The sequence below is a fragment of the Notolepis coatsorum genome (assembly GCF_963971535.1).
Source record: "Notolepis coatsorum genome assembly, chromosome: 6".
Taxonomy (NCBI): Eukaryota; Metazoa; Chordata; class Actinopteri; order Aulopiformes; family Paralepididae; genus Notolepis; species Notolepis coatsorum.
In genome coordinates this window covers 96,539,017-96,566,372 of record NC_140170.1, presented here as the reverse complement: position 1 = coordinate 96,566,372, position 27,356 = coordinate 96,539,017, and the positions used below count along the sequence as shown (strand labels likewise).

The 27,356-nt window shown below is 43.6% G+C and overlaps 1 protein-coding gene across 1 annotated transcript in view; it reads right to left on the bottom strand.

Moving 5' to 3' along the window:
- Window positions 1–27,356, bottom strand: part of kaznb (kazrin, periplakin interacting protein b) — a 161,532-nt gene that overhangs the window by 53,646 nt on the left and 80,530 nt on the right. The window contains exon 2 of the mRNA XM_084316871.1: window positions 14,658–14,765. Coding sequence (XP_084172997.1) covers window positions 14,658–14,765 — 108 coding nt within the window. The remainder of the gene's footprint in view (window positions 1–14,657; window positions 14,766–27,356) is intronic.

Below are 27,356 nucleotides of genomic sequence, written 5' to 3'. Positions count from 1 at the left end.
TGACCTGACGTCATACAGGTCAAGAGAGAAACAGTAATCTGCCTTGAAGCTTATTCTGTACCTCGGTCAGCAGAATGAAAATGACCAAAACCACAATTGTGTGTGTGTGTGTGTGTGTGTGTTTTGTGTGTGTATGTGTGTGTGTGTGTGTGTGTGTGTGTGTGTGTGTGTGTGTGTGTGTGTGTGTGTGTGTGTGTGTGTCCATGTACCGGTATGTACACACACTTTTAATTTTTTATTTATTCATTCAACCTCAGAAATGATTGAGGGTGGACCCTCATTTTCAATAATGCTGAGATTAACACTTTCAGTGCTGGCCATAACGTTGATTAATGTCCTTGAGTGCCATCATCCACTTCAATGATAGCGTTAAAAACGCATAATCTATGTTTTAAATTATGGCTCTAATTATGTGTCTAATCTGCCCGTCGCTTATCAATGACTTGTTTGCAGTCAACATTGTCGAAACGGATTATTTTTTAATCGGTTCATATCCTTTTTATAGCATTTCGAAAAGCTATCGTTTTCTCAAAGATTTCCGGAAAATAGAAAGATTCCCTCATAAACGGCATTTATTGGAATATTCTCGAATACACTAGACACGTTGTCATTTGTCTGCCTATTTATGAATCGTTTTCAAATAAACGCTAGATTATCGATAGTATATGTGAACTTATGCACGCTATAGAAGCGAGCTGAGAAATCGATTCTCTCATTTCCTCAACAGCACACACACACACACACACACACACACACACACACATACACATACGGGACACGCTGTTATCTCAGTGAATACAGCTCTGATTATCCTAAAACTGGTAACATAGACTCCTTACCTTAGATCAGATGTTCTCCAAAAAGATTATTCCAATTCTTGATCGCCATTCCAAATATCGATCGCGTTTATTGATTGATTATTGGCTGCTGTAAATATATATTCCAGGCTGCTTTCCATCTCGCGATCACTTCCCTGTTCATCAGATCCCTCGCCAGCATAGTGGAGTGAGGAGGCTCCCCCTCCACAGATCCACCAGTATAATCGAATGGCCTGCAGTTACACAGGGATAGACGATAGGGGGCGGTATTTTCCCATCGGAGCTCCTAGAGGGGCTGCTGTACCAACGGGAGACTCGGTTGATGAAATATGAATTCAGATCGCTAATAAAAAAATCAAATGACAATTCGCGTCGTCTGCACTCAACGGGGGGCATGAAAAGACGACATAACATGTCGCTGGCACTCAAAGTGTTAATAGACAGAAAACTAAAAACTAAAAGAATAAAACAAAGAAATAACACAAGCAAAGATAATCAAGACAAGACACAAATATTAGCATTGGTTCAAATTAAATTCAAAATCATTAAAATGCAAAAGCTAAAGAAATTTCACCAGAGTGTTTTGTAGTTTATTTTAGGTTTGATGAGCTACTACATTTAAATCTATCAGTGAGGTAATGTAACACGCACGCACACACACACACACACACACACACACACACACACACACACACACACACACACACACACACACACACACACACACACACACACACACACACACACACACACACACACACACACACACACACATACAATGGGTATCAATGGGGAAACAGCTCCCATTAATTAATTGCCTGTGGGTTTACATTACAACTGAGGTCAGTGTAGGCATTGCCAAGTGCAGATAGCTGTAATTGATTCACACATTTATCATGGGTAGCTTAGGCACCCTGCCAGGGATGTGCCCCTACAAGAACACTGCGGGAAACCTCCAGAAATACACTGTGAGTCTGAACACAAACCATCCCACTATACTATTGCTACACTGAATACACACTCATATCACTCACCAAATCATTACGGCTGCATGTTGGCAAGAATCTGACGATATGAATAGATATCACAATTCATATCTGGAATTCATGATATGTAAGGGATAATGTATACTCGGTCATTGTCGCAAAATAATTGACCGACACGGAGTTTAGAATACCGAGGCGCCTCGCCGAGGTGTTCTAAACGTAGTGAAGGTCAATTATTTTGCGACAATGACCGAGTATAGGCTATACATTATCCCGCTTATTACATGGCTAATTTACTAACAATATACCTAATTCATTTTACACCATCGACAAGACGAGATCAAACGCAGACGCAGTTGTTCTGTGGCTCCGCTCTCAGCCCAAATAAAGTTATTATTATCGCCGACAGCCGGCAGGTGTGTCTGATTGCACTGATGCAGTGTGTGTCAGTGGGCTTGATTGCTCCAGCTGCGAACAGCGGTCATTATTGCTCGGCAGCGGTCCGTTATCGAGTAATAACGGACCGCTGCTAGGGGCAACCGAGCGCTATTGACCAATCAGTTCACAATCAAGCATTTGGGCGAATGTTAAAACGCCATGTAATAAACTGCAATACTAAACACTGCGATGTATTGAGATGTCATATCGATTGAGATTTCACAATGAGCACAACAATGGCAAACGTACTTACATACTAATGTTACTGTGACTCCCTCCGCTGTGCCTGAATCAGGCCAAGCAAGTGGCAATTTGATGGGCGTTTGGGCCTAATAGACCTCAGACCTTCAGGCTGGACTAAGACGTGTGCACATGTGGAGATCTGTAAATGGCACAGACGGCTCATTCCGTTTGGAAATGAGAAGCCTGCTGGTGTTTTCTCAAAGAGAAGGAGGTTTTCCTGCCATGAATATAACCTTTGGACATGGACGATTATACAGCAGAGTTTGACATCACCCTACCTGCAACAACAGGGCTTAAGTAGGCCTAAGCAAAAACACCTACGGACATCAGGGGTGGTGGTGAATACAAACAAAGTGCTCACAACCCAGAGTGTGCTCTTGTGAGGACGTTCACCACTGCCCCAGTAACACCACAAAGTCAACGTTAAAATTACCCTGTAAGACCCTCGTTGCTAAATTACAACCAGGGTTCCCACAGACATTGCTAAATGAAATTCAAGGACTTTTAAGTACTTTTCCAAGCACTATTTTTCATTTTCAAGGATTGATTGATTGATTGAAAATGTTATTAACAGATTGCAGATTGCGTACATTACAATACAGTACAGCTCAATACACACAATTGTTAAGGGGATGCAGACCAGAGAAAGACTTTCGTCTTGTTTACATCAGGTTCCCCCATTTTCAATTCATCATAACATATATGACATACATGACATACAGATAGACAGTACTGTTACATCTATACATTTATGACATACCAGATCAACAATATACAGTACTATTTATGAGTACAATAAGAGAGTATATACATTTGAGGGGGAAGAAACTGTACATTGGAGGAGGTCAAGGACCACATTTGTGCCTCCCTCCCCAGTGATATGGACCCTATGCAATTTGCATACAGGACAAACAGGTCCACTGACGACGCGGTCTCCCAGGTACTGCACAGCACTCTCTCCCACCTTGACCGTCAGAAGGGGGGCTATGTGAGACTGTTGTTCATTGACTACAGCTCAGCGTTCAACACCATAGTCCCCACCAGACTGGTGGACAAGCTGATCGAGCTGGGTCTGAGCTCCGCCCTGAGCGCCTGGGTACTGGACTTTCTGAGTGAAAGACCCCAGGCGGTCAGGGTGGGGGGTCAGACCTCCAACACCATCACCCTGAGCATCGGGTCCCACCAGGGCTGTGTTCTAAGCCCCCTGCTGTACTCACTCTACACACACGATTGTGTGGCCAAGTTCAGCTCCAACTCCATAGTGAAGTTCGCAGACGACACGTGGTGGTGGGGCTGATCTCGGACAACGACGAGAAGGCCTACCGGGAGGAGGTTGAGGTACTGGAACGCTGGTGCCAGGACAACAGCCTGCTCCTGAACATTGGTAAAACCAAGGAGCTGATCGTGGATTATAGGAGAGGACAGCAGGAGACACACACACCACTGATGATTAACAGGGCTACCGTGGACAGGGTGAGCAGCTTTAAGTACCTGGATGTCCACATCTCAGAGGATCTGACATGGTCAACACACATAGACACAGTAGTAAAGAAAGCGAAGCAGCGCCTCTACCACCTGAGACAGTTAAGGAAGTTCAGAGTATCGGGGAAGATACTCCAGTCCTTCTACTCAGGAGCTGTAGAGAGCATCTTGACCGGAAACATCACTGCCTGGTATGGAAACAGCACGGCACAGGACAAGAAGGCCCTACAGAGAGTGGTGCGCTCAGCCGAGCGTACCACGGGTATTGCGCTACCTCCCCTGCAGGTTCTATACAACAAGAGGTGCAAATCCAGAGCCTGCAGAATAATGAAAGACCCCCACCACCCCAATAACAGCCTGTGCCAGCTGCTGAGGTCAGGCAGACGCCTGCGAACCCCAGCTACTAGGACAGAGAGGCTTAGGCTCAGCTTCTTCCCCCAGGCCATCAGAGCCTTGAACAATGAACATTGAGTGCCACAGAACACTGAACTATCCACACACAAGCACACACGAGCACACACACGACACGCACGCTGTGCACGCTCACACACTAGCGGCCACTTTAACACGAGCGGGCACACACTCACTATGCTCTGTAAATACTATGTACAGATACCGAGATGTCACACCATGTTACCTGTTACCTGTTTATTGCACAATGTTGTTTTTTATTGGATTCTATTATATGTTGTACCACTGTTTTTTTATTGGATTCTATTATATGTTGTACCACTGTATTGCACATCGTCGCGGGCAAGACCACCCGCATTTCATTGTATACTTGTATGCCGTGACAATTAAAACTCTTGACTTGACTTGACTTGGGTAGGTGGGGTGGGGGGTGGGGGGGGGGAAACTGTACATTGGAGGTGGTTGGGTGGGTGGGGGGGTTGGGTAGGCGGGGTGGGGTGGGGGGTGGGGGGGGGAAACTACATTGGAGGAGGTTGGGTTTGGACATTTACAGGGGCCAGTTTCGAATTGCAGTCTCCCGTAGGTGCTTTTTTAGAGTGGTTTTGAAAGTGGGTAGTGATTCACATTCCTTTACAGCTGTGGGTAGGGCGTTCCACATTGATGTGGCATAATTGCTAAACGTCCCTTGTTTGAGCCGAATCTGGGTTTAACATGATTTGTGGAGCTCCTTCTGGTGTTGTGGTTGTGGTATTCACTGACCTTTGGGAAGTATTTTGACATGTATTGTACATGGGTACCTTAGTGGTGTAGTGTATCTTGTAGACCAGGCCCATTGCAAGTTGCTGTACTCTGTCGTCTACTCTAAGCCATCCTAGGTTGTCAAAGTGGGCAGGGGTGAGGTGGGTTCTAGGAGTAAGGTCAAGCAGTAGTCTGACCAGTTTGTTTTGTGATGTTTGTAATTTTGTTTTTAGCGCCTTTGAGGTGCTTTGGTACCATGATGTGCATGCATAGTCGTAGTACCCTTGAATGAGTGCTCCTGCCAGAGTCTTCAGGGTATTGTTTACCAGAGAGGAGTTCCGGTACAAGAAACAAGTTCATTGGTTGACTTTTTTTATTACATTGGATGCCATTTTGTCACATGAAAGATTTGCCTCTAGGATGGAACCCAGGTATGTAATTTCATCTTTCCTTATGACAATATTGTCACCCACTGTAACTGAGAAGCCGTCGGTCTTGCTGAGTTTGTTTTTTGAACCGAAGAGAATGGACTCTGTTTTACCCAGGTGTAATGATAGTTTGTTATCAGCGAGCCAGGTGCAGATTCTGCCGAGTTCTGAGCTGAGGGTTTTTTCAACCTGTAACTTGTTCCTGTCAGAGACCAGCAGGGCTGAGTCGTCCGCGAACAGGAACGGAGTTTATTAGAAGTGACATATCTTTTAAACCACAGCCCCCATATTCACAACAGGACTGGAAACAGTTTGGGCTGAGATATTGCTCCCTAAAACACGACAGTTCCTTATTGGTGTTTGCTGCAGACCTCCCAAACTGAATATTTTTTACAAACTATTAGAATTGGCTTGCGACGAATGTAACAATTTTATGAAATTAGATTTTAATATAAATATAATATATTCTTCTTCAAAGAAAAATGGACTGCTAGACTCTTTGCACAATTCTAATAGATGCCTCCAACAGCTTATAACAGGGGTGTTTTTTTTTTGTATTTCGGGGGCACTGAACTTTTATGATGAAAAAGGTTATTAAACATCCATATCATTTAAAAAATACAACTCAATTAATGACCTCATTTTGTGGCTGCGGCTGTCCTGGTGGTGCAAAGCGCTGTATTTCTTTACAGTCTTCGTCCCGCCGACAAAAACATCCACGCAAACTGCTCCTTGCACACTGCCAGCAAGGCAGATTTTTTACCAGCCAAAAATTCTAAAACGAATTTGTGTCGCATATATAGAAAAAACGTCAGTACATTTCAGGTAGATAAGGTATTACGTTCAAGTAGATAAAGAATACACACTTAAATAAGAGGCCAGAGTAACATTTTAAGCAAATTGTTTTAATATATTGATTGATGATTGATTAATCAATACAAGTCAATCTTAAGCTTAAATTGTAACCTAACCTAATCATCAGACTCCTCACTCTAGCCTCTTTGCAGGATTTAACAGAACATAATAAAATGTGAAGGTTTTGTAAACCTAACTTAAACCTCCTCAATCATGTCCTCATCAGAGTCCACAATCTCATTGATTTACTACCGATGACTGTGGTGTTATGTTAATGTTTGTGCGTTATACGACAGAGTGTACAGGCCACAGTACTCGGGGTCAAGGGGCAGGTACGGGAGGGGCGAGAGAGATACACCTGTGTGATGTTGCTACGGAGTTAAGCTAATAAAGGATACTCACAACCACAGCAGAGGACTCACGTATTTGTACTGTGAAGTAACACGACAATGACAAACGTGTTGTTTCTGTTTTTCTTTTTGACATACTTGCGGCACACGGAACAAGTTAACAACTCACCACTGTCTGCAACCCCTGCATCATACTGTAGCCTAGCCAGTCTCTTGAAACTATCTTCAAACTTCCACTGCTCTGGAAACTTTCTTTTGTCAAGTGGTCCAGCTCATCCTTTTCGTCTGAGAAAGCCGCGGTGGGGTTTCTTTTTAGCGGCCGGCTTACTCCTTCCATATGGTTCCACATATTTATAACCCATTAACGTTATTAAGCTAACGTTAGCTAATCGGGCGTAACGTTACAGTGCAAGCAGTGTAAACAAGGAGAGATTGACGCGCGAGGAGAGATTGAGGGCTGCAAAAAAGGCGGCTGTCCTTTATTTTACATGACTATTTTGTTCAAATCTGCCCGCCATTGGCGCTTTGCGGGTGCTTATTTTGTTCCCTGTATATACATTTTTTTTTATCCACTTTTTCTCCTCTTTTTCTATTTTTCTCCCATCCCAATTAGCCGTGCCAATTCTCCCCTCCCCTGTCTTGAACGTTGCTCGCATATGCCCCCCACTGGCCGGTTGTAGGGAGGATAGAAGCCTTGCATCACATGTCCCCTCCGATACATGTGGAGGCAGCCTGTCACATCTTTTCACCTGCCAGCGCGGACTCTCATTTGGCGAGGTGTAACGTGTGGGAGGCTCACACTACCCCCGCCATTTTCCTGTCTCTGCTGTGCAGGTGTCCCCCAACCCACCTATAGGAGTCACTGTCCACAACGTCCAGATTACCACCCATCGACTTCCACCCGCTAACTCCAATTGAGTTAGTATGCCGGAGGCAACTCCGACAGCCGGAGTCGAACCCGGTGTCTCTTGCATTGGTGACGAGCGCAATGTCCGCCGCGCCACCCAGCCGCTTCCCTGTATATATATATATATATATATATATATATATATATAATTGGTAAACTGTCGGGGGCTTTTTTTGCCCCCCTTAACTGATTTTCGAGGGCATTTGGTCCATTTTTGAAGGCATTTTTCCCCAAGCCCCTGTTAATTTAGAACCCTGCTGCATTGTGTGTGTGTGTTGTTGACACAATACAACGTGCCTCTTAGTGACAGCATTATGGAGGTATGTGCTGCAGCTAGAGGCAGCTCTATTAATGCTGGCGTCACACAGTATGACTCACATACATTATTTCAGACTGTGGCAAACACCCTTGACTGTTTGCTTTGGAAATGATTCATCAATTAAATGTGTTTTGCTCAAGGCCTACATGGGTATCAGCAGCATGCTGTTATTTGGAGAGTCACTTCATATTTCAGGTTTCAGCACAAGGCATGGATAACAGTGGGCTTTGTGTCACAGCCGAGGTTGACTTTACTCTTGGTAATTCAAGGTTTATCAAGTTCAAGTTCAAGGTTTATCAAGTTCAAGGTTTTTATTGGTCACACACAACAGTACAAATCCAGAACAGTGAAATGCTTCCAGTGCAGTGAACTGAATGTTAGCGTGTGTCTAAAGGGGCGTCGTACACCCTCGACTGTGGTGAAGACATTAATTTGGTATTATGTGACTCAACATAATACATCTCTTTACTTCTCTACAGCTATGTTTGGGCCATTGTTACGATGGCAGCAGGGTTGATATTATGAGACTGTGTCAGGAGGACCTGTGTCTAGTAAACGACATCCTCAGGTCCTTGGTTCGGAGCCCCACACTGACTACACACACTTGCTACTGTACGCTACAGACTAGTACGGTATTACCACAATGGAGCATCCGACAGACGTGCCAGAGGCCGGGGGATAACCGGAATGCTAAATGACACAGCCTCATTAGTGCCAGTGGGCAAGGCAGTGGAATCCCACAAGCCCCAGTGGCGCCAGCTCCGTGGCTGCCTGGCACTGGCACTGTGTCGCAACCAGCCCTGCATATGAAACTGTAAATACGTCAGCTCCGTCAAAACGTTCCCATCGTAAAGATCCTCCTCTAGGCTCACTTTGATTCAATGGTACAGTCGTTCAGATCGCTGACCACAAGGGCCCTGCCTGTTCAAAGGTTATCCAATCAGTGAAGAGCCAAGGGATGCAATACACAATGAATGAGGAGAGACAGAAAAAGCTCTCCGTCTCTCCGTGGAGATGGACTACATTCTGTGTCTGGTGGTCCTGGTCAAGGACTTGGGGTCTGTCCAGCACGCTGCTGTGTGTGTGTGTGTGTGTGTGTGTGTGTGTGTGTGTGTGACTATCTCTGATGGCATAGTACCATCTGTCTGCAACAGCTCACTCGGTCAAAGTCATTATGTTGTGTGGAATATGAGCAGTAGTAGTTAATATTCTCAAACACAACCAGGACACTCTCTCTCTCACACACACACACACACACACACACACACACACACACACACACACACACACACACACACACACACACACACACACACACACACACACACACACACACACACACACACACACACACACACACACACACACACACACACACACACACACACACACACACACACAAAACGGCAATCTGACACAAACAGTTACAAGTAGTCTACACACAAACTAGACAGCCTCCAACCAAGGCCACTGAGGTCAAATAGCGTTTCATCACATCCTGGCAAACAGTCAACACTGAAGCCTTAAGGACAGATGGTCTGCTAAGGAACTCAAACAGAAGTGTTATGGCCTCTCAGTAACAACTCTTATGCATATTATGACTCATTGGATGTTATTGCTTGTTTCAAACATCAACCCAAAGACAGCCAATTTATATATTCTGATCTTTAGCATTGGGCTCTTTGTACATGTTACAGTGTGTGTACTGAGCTGCTCATTGCTAAATGCTGTAATAACACTTAACCCCTAACTGTTCCCGATGAGCAGGTTGGCACCTTGCATGGTCGCCTCTGCCATCGGTGTGTGAGTGAATGGGGAAAATGTGAGGAACAAATTGTAAAGCGCTTTGGATAAAACCATTTACTATTTACTATACACTGAACTACCACAACAGAGTAGAGACCTATACACTGAACTACCACAACAGAGTAGATACCTATACACTGAACTACCACAACAGAGTAGAGACCTATACACTGAACTACCACAACAGAGTAGAGACCTATACACTGAACTACCACAACAGAGTAGAGACCTATACACTGACCTACCACAACAGAGTAGAGACCTATACACTGACCTACCACAACAGAGTAGAGACCTATACGCTGAACTACCACAACAGAGTAGAGACCTATACACTGAACTACCACAACAGAGTAGAGACCTATACACTGAACTACCACAACAGAGTAGAGACCTATACACTGAACTACCACAACAGAGTAGAGACCTATACACTGAACTACCACAACAGAGTAGAGACCTATACACTGAACTACCACAACAGAGTAGAGACCTATACACTGAACTACCACAACAGAGTAGAGACCTATACACTGAACTACCACAACAGAGTAGAGACCTATATAATGAACTACCGCAACAGAGTAGAGACCTATATAATGAACTACCGCAACAGAGTAGAGACCTATATAATGAACTACCGCAACAGAGTAGAGACCTATATAATGAACTACCGCAACAGAGTAGAGACCTATATAATGAACTACCGCAACAGAGTAGAGACCTATATAATGAACTACCACAACAGAGTAGAGACCTATATAATGAACTACCGCAACAGAGTAGAGACCTATATAATGAACTACCACAACAGAGTAGAGACCTATATAATGAACTACCACAACAGAGTAGAGACCTATATAATGAACTACCGCAACAGAGTAGAGACCTATATAATGAACTACCACAACACTGTCAACAGAGTAGAGACCTATATAATGAACTACCGCAACAGAGTAGAGACCTATACACTGACCTACCACAACAGAGTAGAGACCTATACACTGAACTACCACAACAGAGTAGAGACCTATACACTGAACTACCACAACAGAGTAGAGACCTATACACTGAACTACCACAACAGAGTAGAGACCTATACACTGAACTACCACAACAGAGTAGAGACCTATACACTGAACTACCACAACAGAGTAGAGACCTATATAATGAACTACCGCAACAGAGTAGAGACCTATATAATGAACTACCGCAACAGAGTAGAGACCTATATAATGAACTACCGCAACAGAGTAGAGACCTATATAATGAACTACCGCAACAGAGTAGAGACCTATATAATGAACTACCGCAACAGAGTAGAGACCTATATAATGAACTACCACAACAGAGTAGAGACCTATACACTGAACTACCACAACACTGTCAACAGAGTAGAGACCTATATAATGAACTACCGCAACAGAGTAGAGACCTATACACTGAACTACCACAACAGAGTAGAGACCTATATAATGAACTACCACAACAGAGTAGAGACCTATACACTGAACTACCACAACAGAGTAGAGACCTATACACTGAACTACCACAACAGAGTAGAGACCTATATAATGAACTACCACAACAGAGTAGAGACCTATATAATGAACTACCACAACAGAGTAGAGACCTATATAATGAACTACCGCAACAGAGTAGAGACCTATACACTGAACTACCACAACAGAGTAGAGACCTATATAATGAACTACCACAACAGAGTAGAGACCTATATAATGAACTACCACAACAGAGTAGAGACCTATATAATGAACTACCACAACAGAGTAGAGATCCAAAGTCAGGCCTAAACACTGAACTTCAGATTCACCTGAAACTCCTCTTCTTTCATCTACTGATTGATTGATTGAAAATTGTATTAGATTGCAGAATGGGTACAGTACAGTACAGCTCAATACACACAATTGTTAAGGGGATGCAGACCAGAGAAAGACTTTCGTCTTGTTTACATCAGCGTCCCCCATTTGAGTGCAAGTCTTTCACCCTTTACATATCTAGCATTAGCATGGATGGATTGGATTGTTTAAATCGCTAGCATGGCTAACAAATGCTAATCTGTAATCTGTCACATTGTTCTGGCCAGGATTACGTTCCTTTTTACCTCCTTGATGTGCGCGCACACAGATTCTGACGTGGACGAGAAGCCCGTCTATGCTCTCTCAGGCTGTATGCTCCGTGCAGCTGGACCTGTTGGGTCTATTATCTCAGCTCACCAGTACCTTTGATTCATAATGCTGCTTCTTATCCTGACATCTCTTCAGGTTGGAAACGTTCCACTCCTGTCTGTCTTTTATATACAGTGCTGCAGTCCAGGAGCTTAACTAATATACAGTGCTGCAGTCCAGGAGCTTAACTAATATACAGTGCTGCAGTCCAGGAGCTTAACTAATATACAGTGCTGCAGTACAGGATCTTAACTAATATACAGTGCTGCAGTCCAGGAGCTTAACTAATATACAGTGCTGCAGTCCAGGAGCTTAACTAATATACAGTGCTGCAGTCCAGGAGCTTAACTAATATACAGTGCTGCAGTCCAGGATCTTAACTAATATACAGTGCTGCAGTCCAGGAGCTTAACTAATATACAGTGCTGCAGTCCAGGAGCTTAACTAATATACAGTGCTGCAGTCCAGGATCTTAACTAATATACAGTGCTGCAGTCCAGGAGCTTAACTAATATACAGTGCTGCAGTCCAGGATCTTAACTAATATACAGTGCTGAATGAATGAATGAATGAAAACTTATTTAACAGATTGCAGAATGGGTACAATACAGTACGGCTCAATACATACAATTGTTAAGGGGATGCAGACCTGAGAAAGACGTTTGTCTTGTTTCCATCAGAGCTTAACTAATATACAGTGCTGCAGTCCAGGAGCTTAACTAATATACAGTGCTGCAGTCCAGGAGCTTAACTAATATACAGTGCTGCAGTCCAGGATCTTAACTAATATACAGTGCTGCAGTCCAGGAGCTTAACTAATATACAGTGCTGCAGTCCAGGATCTTAAAAGTGTCAGTCGTTTGCGTTGCTCGTATGCAGGACGGGAGAGAAAATCTAAAAACTCTCCTCCACTCTCTCCCTCTCTCGTCCTTTACTCTCCCTTCTTTAATTGTGCCCCACACACACACACACACACACACACACACACACACACACACACACACACACACACACACACACACACACACACACACACACACACACACACACATACACACACACACACACACACACACACACACACACACACACACACACACACACACACACACACACACACACACACACACACACACACACACATGGCTGACTTGTCACTCTGCATTATCGGTGTGGTGGAGTGTTGATGGAGTACAGGGACAGAGGAGTATTAAGATATTAGTCAGCTTCAAAGAGAGGAGGAGGAGAGAGAGAGGAGGAGGAGGAGGGAAGGATGAAGGGATAATGGAGAGAGTGGGAGATGAGGAGGAGGAGGAGGAGGAGAAGGAGGAGGGTGATTGAGTGAGTGAGTCTGCCACTACCACGTCTGTGATGTCATGTAGTACATCTAGTAAAAAAAAAAAATCTTTTTAAACATAATCACTCACTTCATATCCACCTCTATATTTTCAGTTTACCCACTTTTCTAAGCTGATATACATCTTTATGATTTAAATTTGTGGTATAGATTATAGGAAATGGTAGAGATTGACAGTTGATGCAAGTTACATAAAAGTAGGATATTTTTACGAGGAAATAAAGCAAAATAATATTATTATGGAAAATATATATATATACAGTATATATATAGATTTTGATATTCATGTTATTCCATTAACAGGTGATTATCATTAAATGACAACGGTGGCCAATGAGCCATGGTGTTGCACCCTATCGGCAGGCACGGCACATCACAAGAACACTATGAATATTGATGATTACGGCCCGGATTGCCTGCCGGAGGTCATAGTTTACGACTGAATCGCTTCTCACAAGGCCCACCTAATGGCCCCAGAGTGCACTCCGAGCGCTCCGAGAGGGCCTGGCCTCCAAGTGCGGGGCTGAAACTTGTTCTGGCTCGGTCTGGTGAACGACGGAGGGTAATGGGAGTCATTACCATGAGAAAATGGAGCGGCCGTGAGACTTTATAGATTAAGCGGCAACATCCAGGTGATCCGTCGGGTGTCTGATGATACCCTGCCTCCGCCGAGGTGTCATTACGGGTCAGTCGGGCTGATTGCTGCTGAAGGGAAACAAGCCTCCAGTCTCAGGCCGGTGTTCCGAGCCGGACCGCTCTTCACAACAGCCCTGTTCCTCAATTTGAAGACAGTGATCGGAGAAAATAATGGGCCACCGCCACAAAGCAACAATCGCCGCCCTAAATCGAATCCAATACTGACGATCTCTGATGAAAGCTCCATTCAAACGGAGGCATTTATAAAGTGAAGAATAGGAGTGATGTCCTGCGTTGGGGGAAGGGGGAAGGAGGGGGGGGGGGGGTGTCATTCACTTACTGCCAAGTTTCTATGCGGCCAGGCAGTGTGGCGGCTGTGTGCCAGTGAGCGCAGTATCGGGTGAGAGTGAGAACGTATTATTTACCCTGGAACACATCAAAGGCTGCAGTGAGAAGGAAGGCCTCTGTACCCCAGGCAGCCAGAGGGCTATTATCAGATTGTTCTCACACACTTACACATCGCAGGCTCTTTTTTGCTCCTCTGTTAACCTCCCTGACAGGCTGACGGCTCCTTGTCTTTTCACTGTCAAGACAAAGCAGAGGCGGCAGCACCTCCACACACACACGCACACACACACACACTTTCCACTGTCACCAAGGCAACACCCCGGATTTCTACGGCAACACCCTCTACCTTTGCCAAGCGAGGAGTCTGGGGTGCCAAAGTCCATGAAGCTGGATATCTCCGGCGGGTAGCACATGTCTGTTACCAGGGACTTCTGCCTGTGGTGCACCGACGGATCTGTAGAGAAAACAAAAGGAATAACAGGGGATCGTCAGGGTACGCCAGTTATTATGAAGTTTGAAGAATGTAATGTCTGCGAAACAGGAGAAGGGGGAAGGAATTATGGGACATTTCTTCTTCTGTCTTCAGTCTTTCTTCATGTGCGTCACTGTTCACACGTGCCATGTTTTCCTCACACGTATTACAGTGCAGTGCGCATTTTCTCTATGGCCGTTGCCTCTGGCAGAAATTAAGATTAGCCACAAGAATTTAAACATAGAAACCTGTGGGTTCTCAGAGATCGTTTGTTTAGCCGTTATCTGGATTTAACACAAGATTTGAATAGTAATGATTAGATGACCTTGTTTTGAATTTGCATACAGTATATAATCAATGTTTCGTGGCAACAAGCACAGTAGAAATCTATGCATGTTTAGTATTTTTTTCCCTTCTCAGTCACCCCTTGGCTTTCGACTATGTTACATTGTACAATCCTTGTGTCAAAACTTAATTGTCGCCAGAGGCTACGGTAGGATCATAGAGATCTCTCCTGGAACTAGAGAGGGGGCGCTGTGGAGTTCTTTATCCATTCCCCATTTGAAGCTTATGAACAGAGTCATTCATGGAGCACCAAAGCAGCATCTACAAAACAACACAGCAGTCTAGCCTGCTGGGAACTGAAGAGTCACATCAAAGCAATACAGTCCCTATATGCTAATCACGCTGGCTATGGAATTATTGAGATATAATGCATTTTTCTTTGTTGGACAGATCTATGCTTCTATGTGGCGAAAATGCAGAGAATCGAGAGTCGCTTTGGTTTCCAATGTTGTTTACACATGGTATTTAGTATTGGGGACATTCTCTGATACCGATACCCTGTTATGGTATTGGGCCGATAGCAGTAGCTACCCATAGAGATGTGGGTTAGGTCTGTCACTGTCGGCACCAGCAACCCTTCAGTCACTCTCAATTCTAAACTAAACATACAACTTCCTGGGTCCAACCATGCAAGAGGGAGTGGTTCACTTAGGCTCCCTATATGCCTACTATACTAAGACCACGGTCAAGGTGTTTAGATCGTATGATGTCATCCAAGCAAACAGAGATCACGATGTACAGTACCAAGCAGTACCAATACATTTCACATTTTTATTCATCAAGATGCTCCACATTGTGGGAAAATGATGAATGAATGACTATGTCTGTCTGTGTGTGTGTGTGTGCGTGTGCATGTGTGTGTGTGTGTGTGTGTGTGTGTGTGTGTGTGTGTGTGTGTGTGTGTGTGTGTGTGTGTGTGAATCCAGACAGCTGTTGCCTGAATGTATATATAGGCCTATTTGTTCATGATGTCATTGCAGTGGCAAGAGAAAAATTCAGGGTAGAGTAATTGGCGACAGAGATGGGTGTACTATTCGATTGTGTGTGTGGGTGTGTGCCTCCTGGTGTCTGTGTGTGTCTGCATGGTAGTGTATGTGTGTCTCCTGGTGTCCATGCGTGTGTGCGTGCAGGCCACTCAGATGACTCCCCCGTCATCGCCACGGCAACTCAACACAACCTGCAGTTAGATTACACTAATATATCAATAACAATATTCTTCTGCAGGGCAATCTGGCGATACACATATCTCATAGAAAAACACATGTCCCTCAGATATTGTTTTTTCTTCTCTCACGCCCCCTTTCCCCCTCACTAGTTCCAGCTCTCTACCGCTCAGACGGGATGGATCCGTCCATCTGTGCGACGCCTCAGACGCGAGCCCCCGTCGAGCCGCTCTGCGCTCCATACCTTCGGCTAATGGCGCCGATGGACGTCCTCTGCGTTTCGCGATGACAAGCTCCGCTGGCCACGGCTCATCTGGTCCCGCCGCTTATTCCTCTCTCTCTCTTTCCCTTGTTTCTCAGGATAGTGATGCTTTCATTAACTCTGGGAAGGAAGCGCAAGGGCGGGGGGGGGGGGGGGGGGGCAACAGCTACTACAGTAGCTCTATTTATTATGATCATATGATCTCTCTTCCATGTCCTCCATCTCCTCCTCCCCAAGGTTTTAATGTGTGCAGCGCATAAGGCTATTAAAGAAACCACTGTTCGGATGAGTGCGGGCAGCGATCTCCCTGTTGTGCCAGAGTCGTCTTTGGGAGGTACACCACATAGCGATAAAATCTAGAAATTGCTCCTGAAGATAGCTTTGGAGTCGGGGGTGGGTCAGGGGCAACACGGAAGACAGCCATGGAAGATAGACGTGGAAGTCTTTTTTAAAACTGGTTAAGAGTATCTGACAATTATACAGTGCAATGATGTTAATTCAGTCAGAAAAAAAAATGCTTATTGTGGAATGTTAATGTCATGAGTGTCTTTCTTCAGCTTCAAATGCATCATTTGATTTGTTATAAGTGTTTTAGTGCGGCCTCCCTGAGCACAGCCAACTCTCAGTATGTTGACTTCTGTTCATTGCAAGGAGATATCAAGTTAATATCATAATACACAAAGCTTACAAATGTAAACAAATTCATGGGACCAGTATGATCGGTTGCTATGGGAGATTAACATTGGCTAACCGGTGCTGGCAGGTGATAAATAAATGATCACAGTTGCTGTGGATGTTTTTGAACCACTCAAATGAACTAGCCTAAATTGTAGAAAACGAGTTTCTTTACTTGTTTGTGGACTAACTAGCTGATATCCTTACGACTACTGACAACTGATAGACTAACTGATGGACCGATCAGGGTAACCCGAGCAGATTATGTCATCTCTTCAGGGAAGCAAATTGGATTATTTGATTCCGTTGATATCAAGGGGGATAGTGATCAAAGGGCTTTAGTCATAATTTCCACAACAACAATAACAACAGTTCTAACATTGTGGGTAATATATATAATATAATTTATAGTACAATATAATATTTAACTATAATAAAGTTAAATCAACATTCCTTCTGTAAAAGAAAATGTCATTGTACTAAATCTTTAATAAAGAATATGATATGTAACCTGGTTTTACAATGTTTTCTCTTTTGTCTTCCTGGTAACTGTTGACAGTTGGTGAGTCATATATATCTGGGAAAGAGCCATAAATGGCTCCTGAACCATAGGCCTTAAAGGAACACGACAACATTTTGGGAACTTAGCTTATCGTCTTCTCCAGAGAGAGACAAGAAGATAGATACCAGTTTCCTCTCTGTTAGCCTAGCTTAGCACAATGAATGGAAGCGGACAGTGCCGGTTAGCCTTCGGGAGAGGTGTTAGTTGGACAATTCCTAGGCTAACCGCCACTGTCCGCTTCCATTCATTCAATGATGATTGACATTTGAGGGGCCCTCTGATTGGACAGTTGAAATGATGTTTGACATGCTGATTGATGTTTCGATGGGGCCTTCCGATTAGCTGACTGACCACCCTACAACCAATAAAAAAACGTTGGGCCTTGATTAAATAAAATAATTCCACTACTAAATCGACAGTCATGCTGAGATATATATATATATTCTTTTTCTTTTTCTTTTTAATCTATCTTTCAAAAGCAATCTGATTAGTTGGGGGGGGGGGCCTAGAGAGCAGGACGACCCTGCCATCAGTCTCCGGTGTAACTAGATTTGATCTTAAGAGTACAACAATAAATTTGACATCCAGTCCTATGTGCTCCCCGTCTCGCCAGACACAACTCTTCTCACACTTCTCTCCTGATCTGCAGCTTTGGACAGTTTCAAATTCCTGTGACCGCATGGTATCTCTCTAGTTCACCGACCTTATCCAGCCACCCTTCCTCCTCCTCTCCTGTCGATAGCTGTTTAGGTGGTGTTCAGCTGACCTTTCCCTGGTGTTTAATATGGAGATTGGACAGCAGTATACCCACAGGCAGGCTGCATGCTGGGTAGCTCGCTGGCTGGCCTTACTTAGCACACACACACACACACACACACACACACACACACACACACACACACACACACACACACACACACACACACACACACACACACACACACACACACACACACACACACACACACACACACACACACACACACACACACACACACACACACACACACACACACACACACACACACACACACACACACACACTAATGAGAGAGAGAGAGCTTGCAGGCAGTGGAACTAATTCACAGAGAATCTATTCCAACACTCAGCAGCTGGCCTCTTTGTACCACTTATAAATGAAAAGATATCAATTCATATTTGAATCGAAGGCCATCATCGGAGTCATTTCCTTGGTTGCTCCCTAAATATTTTAATCTTTTTTTCCACTATACTGTAAGTCGAGTGTCCTGGTTTTTCCTAATTCCTCTACACCTTCTTTTGTTACAACTATTATAGTTTCAAGAAGCTCTCCTGTTCCATGGTATTTTCTTCCCTTGTTTGGAGGTTAACTGAGCCCTCGCTTAAAGGAAAACTCCAACATTTTGGGAAATTAGCTCATTTGCCATCTACCCTGGAGTTAGACAAGAAGATGCATACCTTTTTCTTCTCTGTGCATGCAGTAGGAGTAGGAAGACGTTTGGAACTCGGCTAATGGAGGAACCTACTTCCAGTGACTGACGCTAAGCTAGGCTAACGGTGCGTGTCTTCCTACTCCTACTGCATGCACAGAGAAGAAAAAAGGTATGTATCTTCTTGTCTAACTCCAGGGTAGATGGCAAATAAGCTAATTTCCCAAAATGTTGTAGTTTTCCTTTAACACTTTGAGTGCCACGGGTCCGGTGCCCCAGAACCCTGTTGCATGCCACCACCCACTTCAATGATAGAGCTCTCATATTTGCAAACGCATAAACTATATCTTAAATGATGGCTATGTGTATAATATGGCCGTCGCTTATCAATGACTTGTTTGCAGTCAACATTGTCGAAACGGATTGTTTTTTAATCTGTTCATTTCCGTTTTATACCATTTTGAAAAACGCTCGTTTCTTGAAAGTTTCAGAAAATTTCAGAAGATTCTGTGATAATCGCCCTTTATTGGAATATACTAGAATACACAAAAACGTTGTCATTTTTCGGCCTATTTATTAATAGTTTTCAAATAAACGCTTGATTATCGATAGCATATGTGTACTTATGCACGCTATAGAAGCGGGCTGAAAAATCGACTATCCATTTCCTGATCAGCACACACACACACAAACACACGCACACACACATAGGGCCCACGTTGATATATCTGTGAAAAAAGCTCTGATTATCCCAAGACTGGTAAAATAGATTCCTTACCTCAGATCAGATGTTCTCCAAAAAGATTATTCCAATTCCTGATCGCCATTCCAAATATCGATCGCGTTTATTGATCCAACGCTGGGTACTGGAAACACACATTATCCGCTGTTCTGGTGGTCGGCGATGACTTCGATCGTCTCGGGTTACTTGTCTGACAAGTAAAATGTGGAAGCAGGACTTTTTTTTCTCCATGCGTTTCATTCAATCCAATCCAAAGGGATGCAGTACCATCTGGAGAGACGATAGGGGGCGGTATTTTCCCAATGGAGCTCAGAGAGAGTTCCAGTGGTAACGTGAGGCTAGATTGATGAAATATGAATGGAAATCGCTAATATAAAAACGAGATCTCTCGTCTCTCTGGCACTCAACGGTTGGCATGAACTAACGTACGTATATGTATGAATAAACGGCGGTGTTGGGGAGTTAAACCTATAACCCAATACTCAGATTAGTCATCTTTGTGAAATAGAGTTCACCCACCTTTGGAATAGATCTGAGTTACTATTTGAACACGTGAAATAAAACAATTCTGAAAACACAATCTTTTTTCCCCCATTATAATAGGTGATGATAGTTTACTTTATTGTGATCACTGGAGTTCATAGCAGTAATATGAAACACATGCAGACATCCCAAAATACCCTGACAATAATATATTATTTCATTCATAATATATATATTATATATATATATATTATATACTGTATATATATATATTTTGCAGCCCACTCAATTCAGATACATTTGTCCCTGGTATTCTAATGTATCTCAGTCATCCAAACCATTTCAGCCCATTTGAAGCACTTTCCAGAGTTTGGATTAATGAAATTCTATCTATCATATCCCAATGATATGGCCAGTCAAATATGGCCAGCTGTGAGAGGTCAATGGTCGCAATTATAATGAGGGAGGGCCGGTGGTGAGCTGTTGCTAAGCTCAGTGACTGCTCCAGGGTTACAGGCAGCGTGGGAGTTTGATTTTGTTTATTTGACTTCATTCCAGTGTGGTCCTTGGTCTCAGCAGCACATACTATTTACATAAGCATCATTATCATCAGCCTACATCGCTAAAAATAAAATTAAATAAATACAACATCTTTAATATCCAGATCTTATACCCTGAAGTAGGGGTGGACGGTATGGTCTAAAAATTTTATCACGGTATAATTTGAAGCATAGACGGTAACGGTATATATCACGGTATCAGTGTTTCCGTTAGAATTTTTTTTTGTCTGATAGGCAGGCTATATAAAGAATGACATCCTCAAGGCATGTCGATTTATAATATTTTAACTTAAAACTAGGCTACTTTTGCGTATACAGTCATTATATTCCAAATAAAATAAGTCCCGAGTCGAGACTCCGTGCTGCTCCCAACAAATCCCAATAGTATGCAACTGCAGAGCCGCAGAGCAGGGGCGCTTTCAGGTCCGGTCACAGGCACGCTCAACAGCGCCCCCCACCCAACGGCTGAATTGCCAATGGCTGAATTGGAGTATTGCACTGTGCAGGCACAGCTGTCCAGCTCTGCGGCTCTGCAGCTGCATGCTTCTCGCAAAATCCAGCATCCAGCTCCCGCTGCCCAGCCGTCGTTATCAGAACACTACACACATATCATAATGTTCACAGCAAACTGTAGTTGATCACCAGGTATGTTTTATTAACACTATGATCGCCGATGACGAGTTAAGACGTCAATCCTAGCCATGCTCATTCTGCCGAAGACGCCGTAACTCGTCTTTGATGTCAATATTTCAAAAATCTGTGATCGAAATCATATTTCCCCTCCGGAGCCCTGAGACACACTGCAAAGCTCCACTCAACTCTCTAGCGGTTCAAGAGCGCCATCTGGTGGCCGATCGGCAGATCGCCAACCGGAAATGACCCTTTGAACCGGTAGTGCTCATCCATATGTGGTCCGGGCACTCGCTATTGTTAGAGAGACTCCGTCTTGACACAGTGAACATCGATCGGTGCAAATAACTCGAAAAAACAACATGATTTGGACGTATATACTATTATACAACCTGGAAATGGATTGGGCATTTCTCCATCCCATAATAGAAAACATTCTGTTCCACGCTCATCTGCCAGCGGCGCGAGGAAGCCACGGTAAGATTCAGCGTTATATTCTAACGTGTTCCATATAAACTGCTATGATGAACATATGACCCACTCTGGATGAATCATCTAACGCTGCCCACGGAATTATAAACGATCCCCCGCCCATCCGGTCATCATCAGATGATATGTAGTAACTCCTAGAAGCACATCCAGTTGACATTTTTTATCTCGCACAGATTCCTACCAAATGTATTTGATCATCAATATAATGCATTTAGGGCTATAAATCACGTTCTGAAGAAAGCTGCAGAAAACGATAAAAACATACTTATACTTTAGACCATATTTTAGTATGAATATGTGAATGAAAAAGTTTAACGTTGCTACACCCTGAACAATACATATAGGACATTGAATGGGCCATAATAATGGCAATTTAGCAATAGAATTTAAAAAGTTATAGCCCTGCAAAGAAGGGGAACTTCTCCATATACAAATAGAGATGGCGAGGGATGGTAAATTATGAATTTAACCCATGGCGATCAAAGTGTTAATGTAGAATAATTCATATAAGAAAAACGATAGGGAAATCTCTAACCCTTCTCCACTGGTTAAAAATGCCAGGAACTGAAATTGAAACTTGCTGTGCGCCGCAGTGATATGTGTTTATTATGAAATGACAATTGCGTGTTGACACGCCTACTGCGCGAAGCCTCCTAAATAACTGTTTCCAGTTTGCACATATCTATTATCTATGACTAATTATATCTATTTTTAGGGGCAAATGCGAGTGAAATAGTCACGCTGTGGTTACATGACGTCATTGCTATTTTAGAGCTGCTCTACCGGTTACAAGGTATAGTCAAAATCCATACCGTAGAGCAAATTCATACCGTTTATACCGTATACCGTTTATACCGTCCACCCCTACCCTGAAGTCCTGAAGTCAACCAACAAACTCGATTCTTGTACCGGATCTCCTCACTGGTAAACAAGAATACCCTGAAGACTCTGGCAGGAGCACTCATTCAAGGGTACTACGACTATGCTTGCACCTCATGGTACCAAAGCACCTCAAAGGCGCTAAAAACAAAATTACAAACATCTCAAAACAAACTGGTCAGACTACTGCTTGACCTTACTCCTAGAACCCACCTCACCCCTGCCCACTTTGACAAACTAGGATGGCTTAGAGTAGACGACAGAGTACAGCAACTTGCAATGGGCCTGGTCTACAAGATACACTACACGACCAAGGTACCCATGTACATGTCAAAATACTTCCCAAAGGTCAGTGAATACCACGATCACAACACCAGAGGGAGCTCCACAAATCATGTTAAACCCAGATTCGGCTCAAACAAGGGACTAAACACGTTTAGCAATTATGCCACATCAATGTGGAACGCCCTACCCAAAGCTGTAAAGGAATGTGAATCACTACCCACTTTCAAAAACACTCTCAAAGAACACCTACGGGAGACTGCAATTCGAAACTGGCCCCTGTAAATGTCCTAACCCAACCCAATGTACAGTAAATGACCAAGTATGGTTTTGTCAATATTACAATGTACAGTTTTGCTTGTACAGTTGTACAGTGTCCCACCCCACCCACCCAACCTCCTCCAATGTACAGCCCCCCCCCCCCCACCCCACCTACCCTCCAATGTACAGTTTCTACGTCAAATGTATATACTCTCTTTTCTGGACTCTATTGGTATCACAAACAGTACTGTATTTGCAAATCTGATATGTCATAAATGTATAGATGTAGCAGTACCGTCTATCTGTATGTCGTGTATGTCATATATGTTATGATGAATTGAAAATGGGGGACCCTGATGTAAACAAGACGAAAGTCTTTCTCTGGTCTGCATCCCCTTAACAATTGTATGTATTGAGCTGTACTGTACTGTACCATTCTGCAATCTGTTAATAAAGTTTTCAATCAATCAATCAAAACCCTCCCTCCACTGGGAGTCTCCTGAGTTTACTCTGGGATGCTCTCTAGTGCGAGCAGCAGGCTGTTGGCTGTGCTGTCAACCACAACAACAACGATTTACTGCAGACGAGGCTTCTGTGCTCATCCTGTCATCTCCCTCCATCACTCACTATTCCTCATAGTCATTCTTCCATCCAACTCAACATATTACAATTGTTTATCGTGATGATAAAAAACAACATTATTGTTTTACAGCTTGTTTCGCTGTCAAAAAAAATAAAAAATCTGAAATGAAAAAAAAACACTAACCTTCTTACTGTCCTATACTACCATGCACTCCTCCTACTATACTAATATGTCTTATGTCTATGCACTCAATACTGCAGCATCCAAGTTTCAGCATTGTTTGATCATTGTTACTCAGCTGAAAGAGTTGTACCCTTCCTGCTGACTTGTCGTACAGAACTTGTAAGTCGCATTAAGTCGCTAAATGACAAAATGTAAATGTAAATGTTTCCTTGGTATATCGTAGGACATGTATTAAAGCTTTTTTTAAGTGAATAAGGGACTTCCGCATTGCAAAGGTAAACAGCCATGGGATGTTCATGACATTTCCATGAAAACGCATGACTACAGCGTCACCAACCAGTGGAATGTGCAGCACTAGTGTGTTCCTCCAATGAGAGGCTGTTCATACCTCTCCCGTGTTGTAAAGACTAGTCTAGACAGACTAATGTCCCAGACAGCCTGAGACGATGCTCTTGTATGTCGTCACATGGGCAGGAAGCGATGTTTCAAAATTCTGACCAGTGGGTCATTGAGGTTGCCTGATAATCAGACTGAATTGCATTAATTCAAAGTAGGCGCGACTAGTGATGATTAGACAATTCATGGTCTGGATCCAGGCAATCACTGAGGTGCATTTGGAATGACCTCTAGGGCTATTCGGTCATTAACCCAATGTAAGCCGCCCCTTCCATTCAGACTATCAATACATCTCATTAGCTTAGTGATCTTACGCATATCCTGCCCTGTTCCATCAAGCCTTTGCATAAACAACTTCACGTACACAGGGGGAAACCGATTGAGTGTGTGTGAGTGTTTCAGGCAGAATGAGGAGGCAATGATCAGTGTTTTTCAGACAACTCATCTCTGCCTTCCTCTCAGCCAACCTTAAAGGAACATACCAGTCATATTTTGACTTCTCGCCATTAGCAGAGATTGCCCCTGTCTCAGCCAAAATAGCCCATTTCAGACTGAGTGAGCCTGAGGTGCCACACACACACACACACACACACACACACACTGTACAGCTCCAACTAGCTGCTTTTTAATCATAAAAACATGCAAATGTTTGTAAATAGACCACAAAATATTAAATTGGCATAAAAGGGCCAATTTAATTAGACTGGCATTCATTCTCTCTGGTGAAGCTGACACACCCACCCTTTATATTGATTGATTGATTGATTGAAAATGTTATTAACAGATTGCAGAATATACAATACAGTACAGCTCAATACACACAATTGTTAAGGGGATGCAGACCAGAGAAAGACTTTCGTCTTTCAGGGTCCCCCATTTTCAATTCATCATAACATATATGACATACAACATGACATACAGATAGACAGTACTGCTACATCTTTTTTTTTTATCTAATTTTTTTATTATTACTTAACATGAAAACAAGACAACACAATACAATAACCATAATAACAATACTCAAAACTTCACAGGGAGATAACAGAACAATAATAATAAAAGAAATAACAATTTATAAAAGCAGAGTACAACATTTTAATGTTAAGGGGGTACTATCTTACAATTGGCCTTTCCCAGTATTCAGTACCGTTTCCCGGCCGTGTGGCTCTATATCAATAAGACTTATGTCTCTAATTCTCATATTGGCGTACTCTTTCAATTCCCCTCACAACCCTCACCCTCACCAAACTGAGTCATCTCAAAAAGTGCATATCAGTGATGTCAGAGATTCCCAGCTGCATAACAATGTGGCAATTGTCACCAGGCCACACAGTGGTTGGAGCCCAGCATCAAAACGGCTTAAGATCCTGAGGTAGAAAAAACGCTGCCCCTGAGTACCCGACCAGAAATACAAAACAATGAACCTTTTCGAAAAACAAAACAAAAACCTACCGAGTGTTCCATAGACTCACAGGAACCGTGCAAAAGTGCCCAAACAGTGAAGAAATAGCAAAATAGCAAAATAGCTCCCCCCCAATAAAATTCCCCCAGTTAAAGTTAAGAAGGACAAGACAAAAGACAAGACAGACAAGACATTTCCTCCTCCCCCTCCCACGAGACCGCCGGACTCCCCCGAACAAGCACCTCAACCCCGCTCAGGCGCACACGGCGGTCCTGACCTTCTCAGCTGTTGCAAACCACAGGTCAATACCAGCCTGCCCCACCCCAATCACCCGCGCCGTGGATATCTCAAGATAAATCACATCCAACAGTGTTAGGGACCAGTTAATCACTGTGAGCTTCTCAGGCTCCTTCCATCTCAATGCTATTAGCTTCTTCGCTGCTGTGACGCCCGCTAGGACAACCCTTTTTAGTTGTACGGACGCGGGTAGTGTCGTTATATCGTTCAGGAGTAGCGTAACAGCTGTGAATGGGATAGTTAAGCCACACAAATCTGAAAGTTTGTCCGTTATTGACCTCCAGAAGCGGGCCACTGGTGGGCAATCCCAATACATATGCATATAAGTGCCAGCGGCCCTTTGAGAGCACAAAGTGCACCGAGAGTCGGTTACCAGTCCCATAGCAAATAGCTTCCTAGGTGTAAGATAGGTCCTATGAATATAATTAAAATTAATTTGCTGGTGATTGGGGTTGCGGGAAGACAATGCCACATTTGCCCAAACATCATCCCAGTCAAACTCGGGGTCCAACTCCGGGATATCCACACGCCAGATTGTATCCAATGACAAATTTTTATACGTGGATTGAATTAAGAGCGTATAAAAGTCTGAGACAAACCCTCTGGAGGTCGTCCTGTCCACTATGAGCCTGAGGAAGGGGTGTGGTTGCAAAGCTTGAGCCCACGGCACGCCATGCGCCCTCAGCGCTGACCTTAGTTGAAGGTAAAGAAAGAAGGACTCGCCGGGAAGATCATAAAATTCTCTTAAGTCCTGAAACGCCCGAAGGCTGTTCTTATCATAAATATCCTCCAGAGTATGAACTCCCCTCCTTTGCCATTGAGGAATACTAACCGGCTTGTGCCCAACAAGTAGTTGCTGATTATAAAAAATTGGAGAGTCCAGGTGCCATGGGCATTTAACCCCACACGACTTCTGTACATTACGCCACGTTTGGATCACGTGAGTTATGATCGGTCCATACCTCAG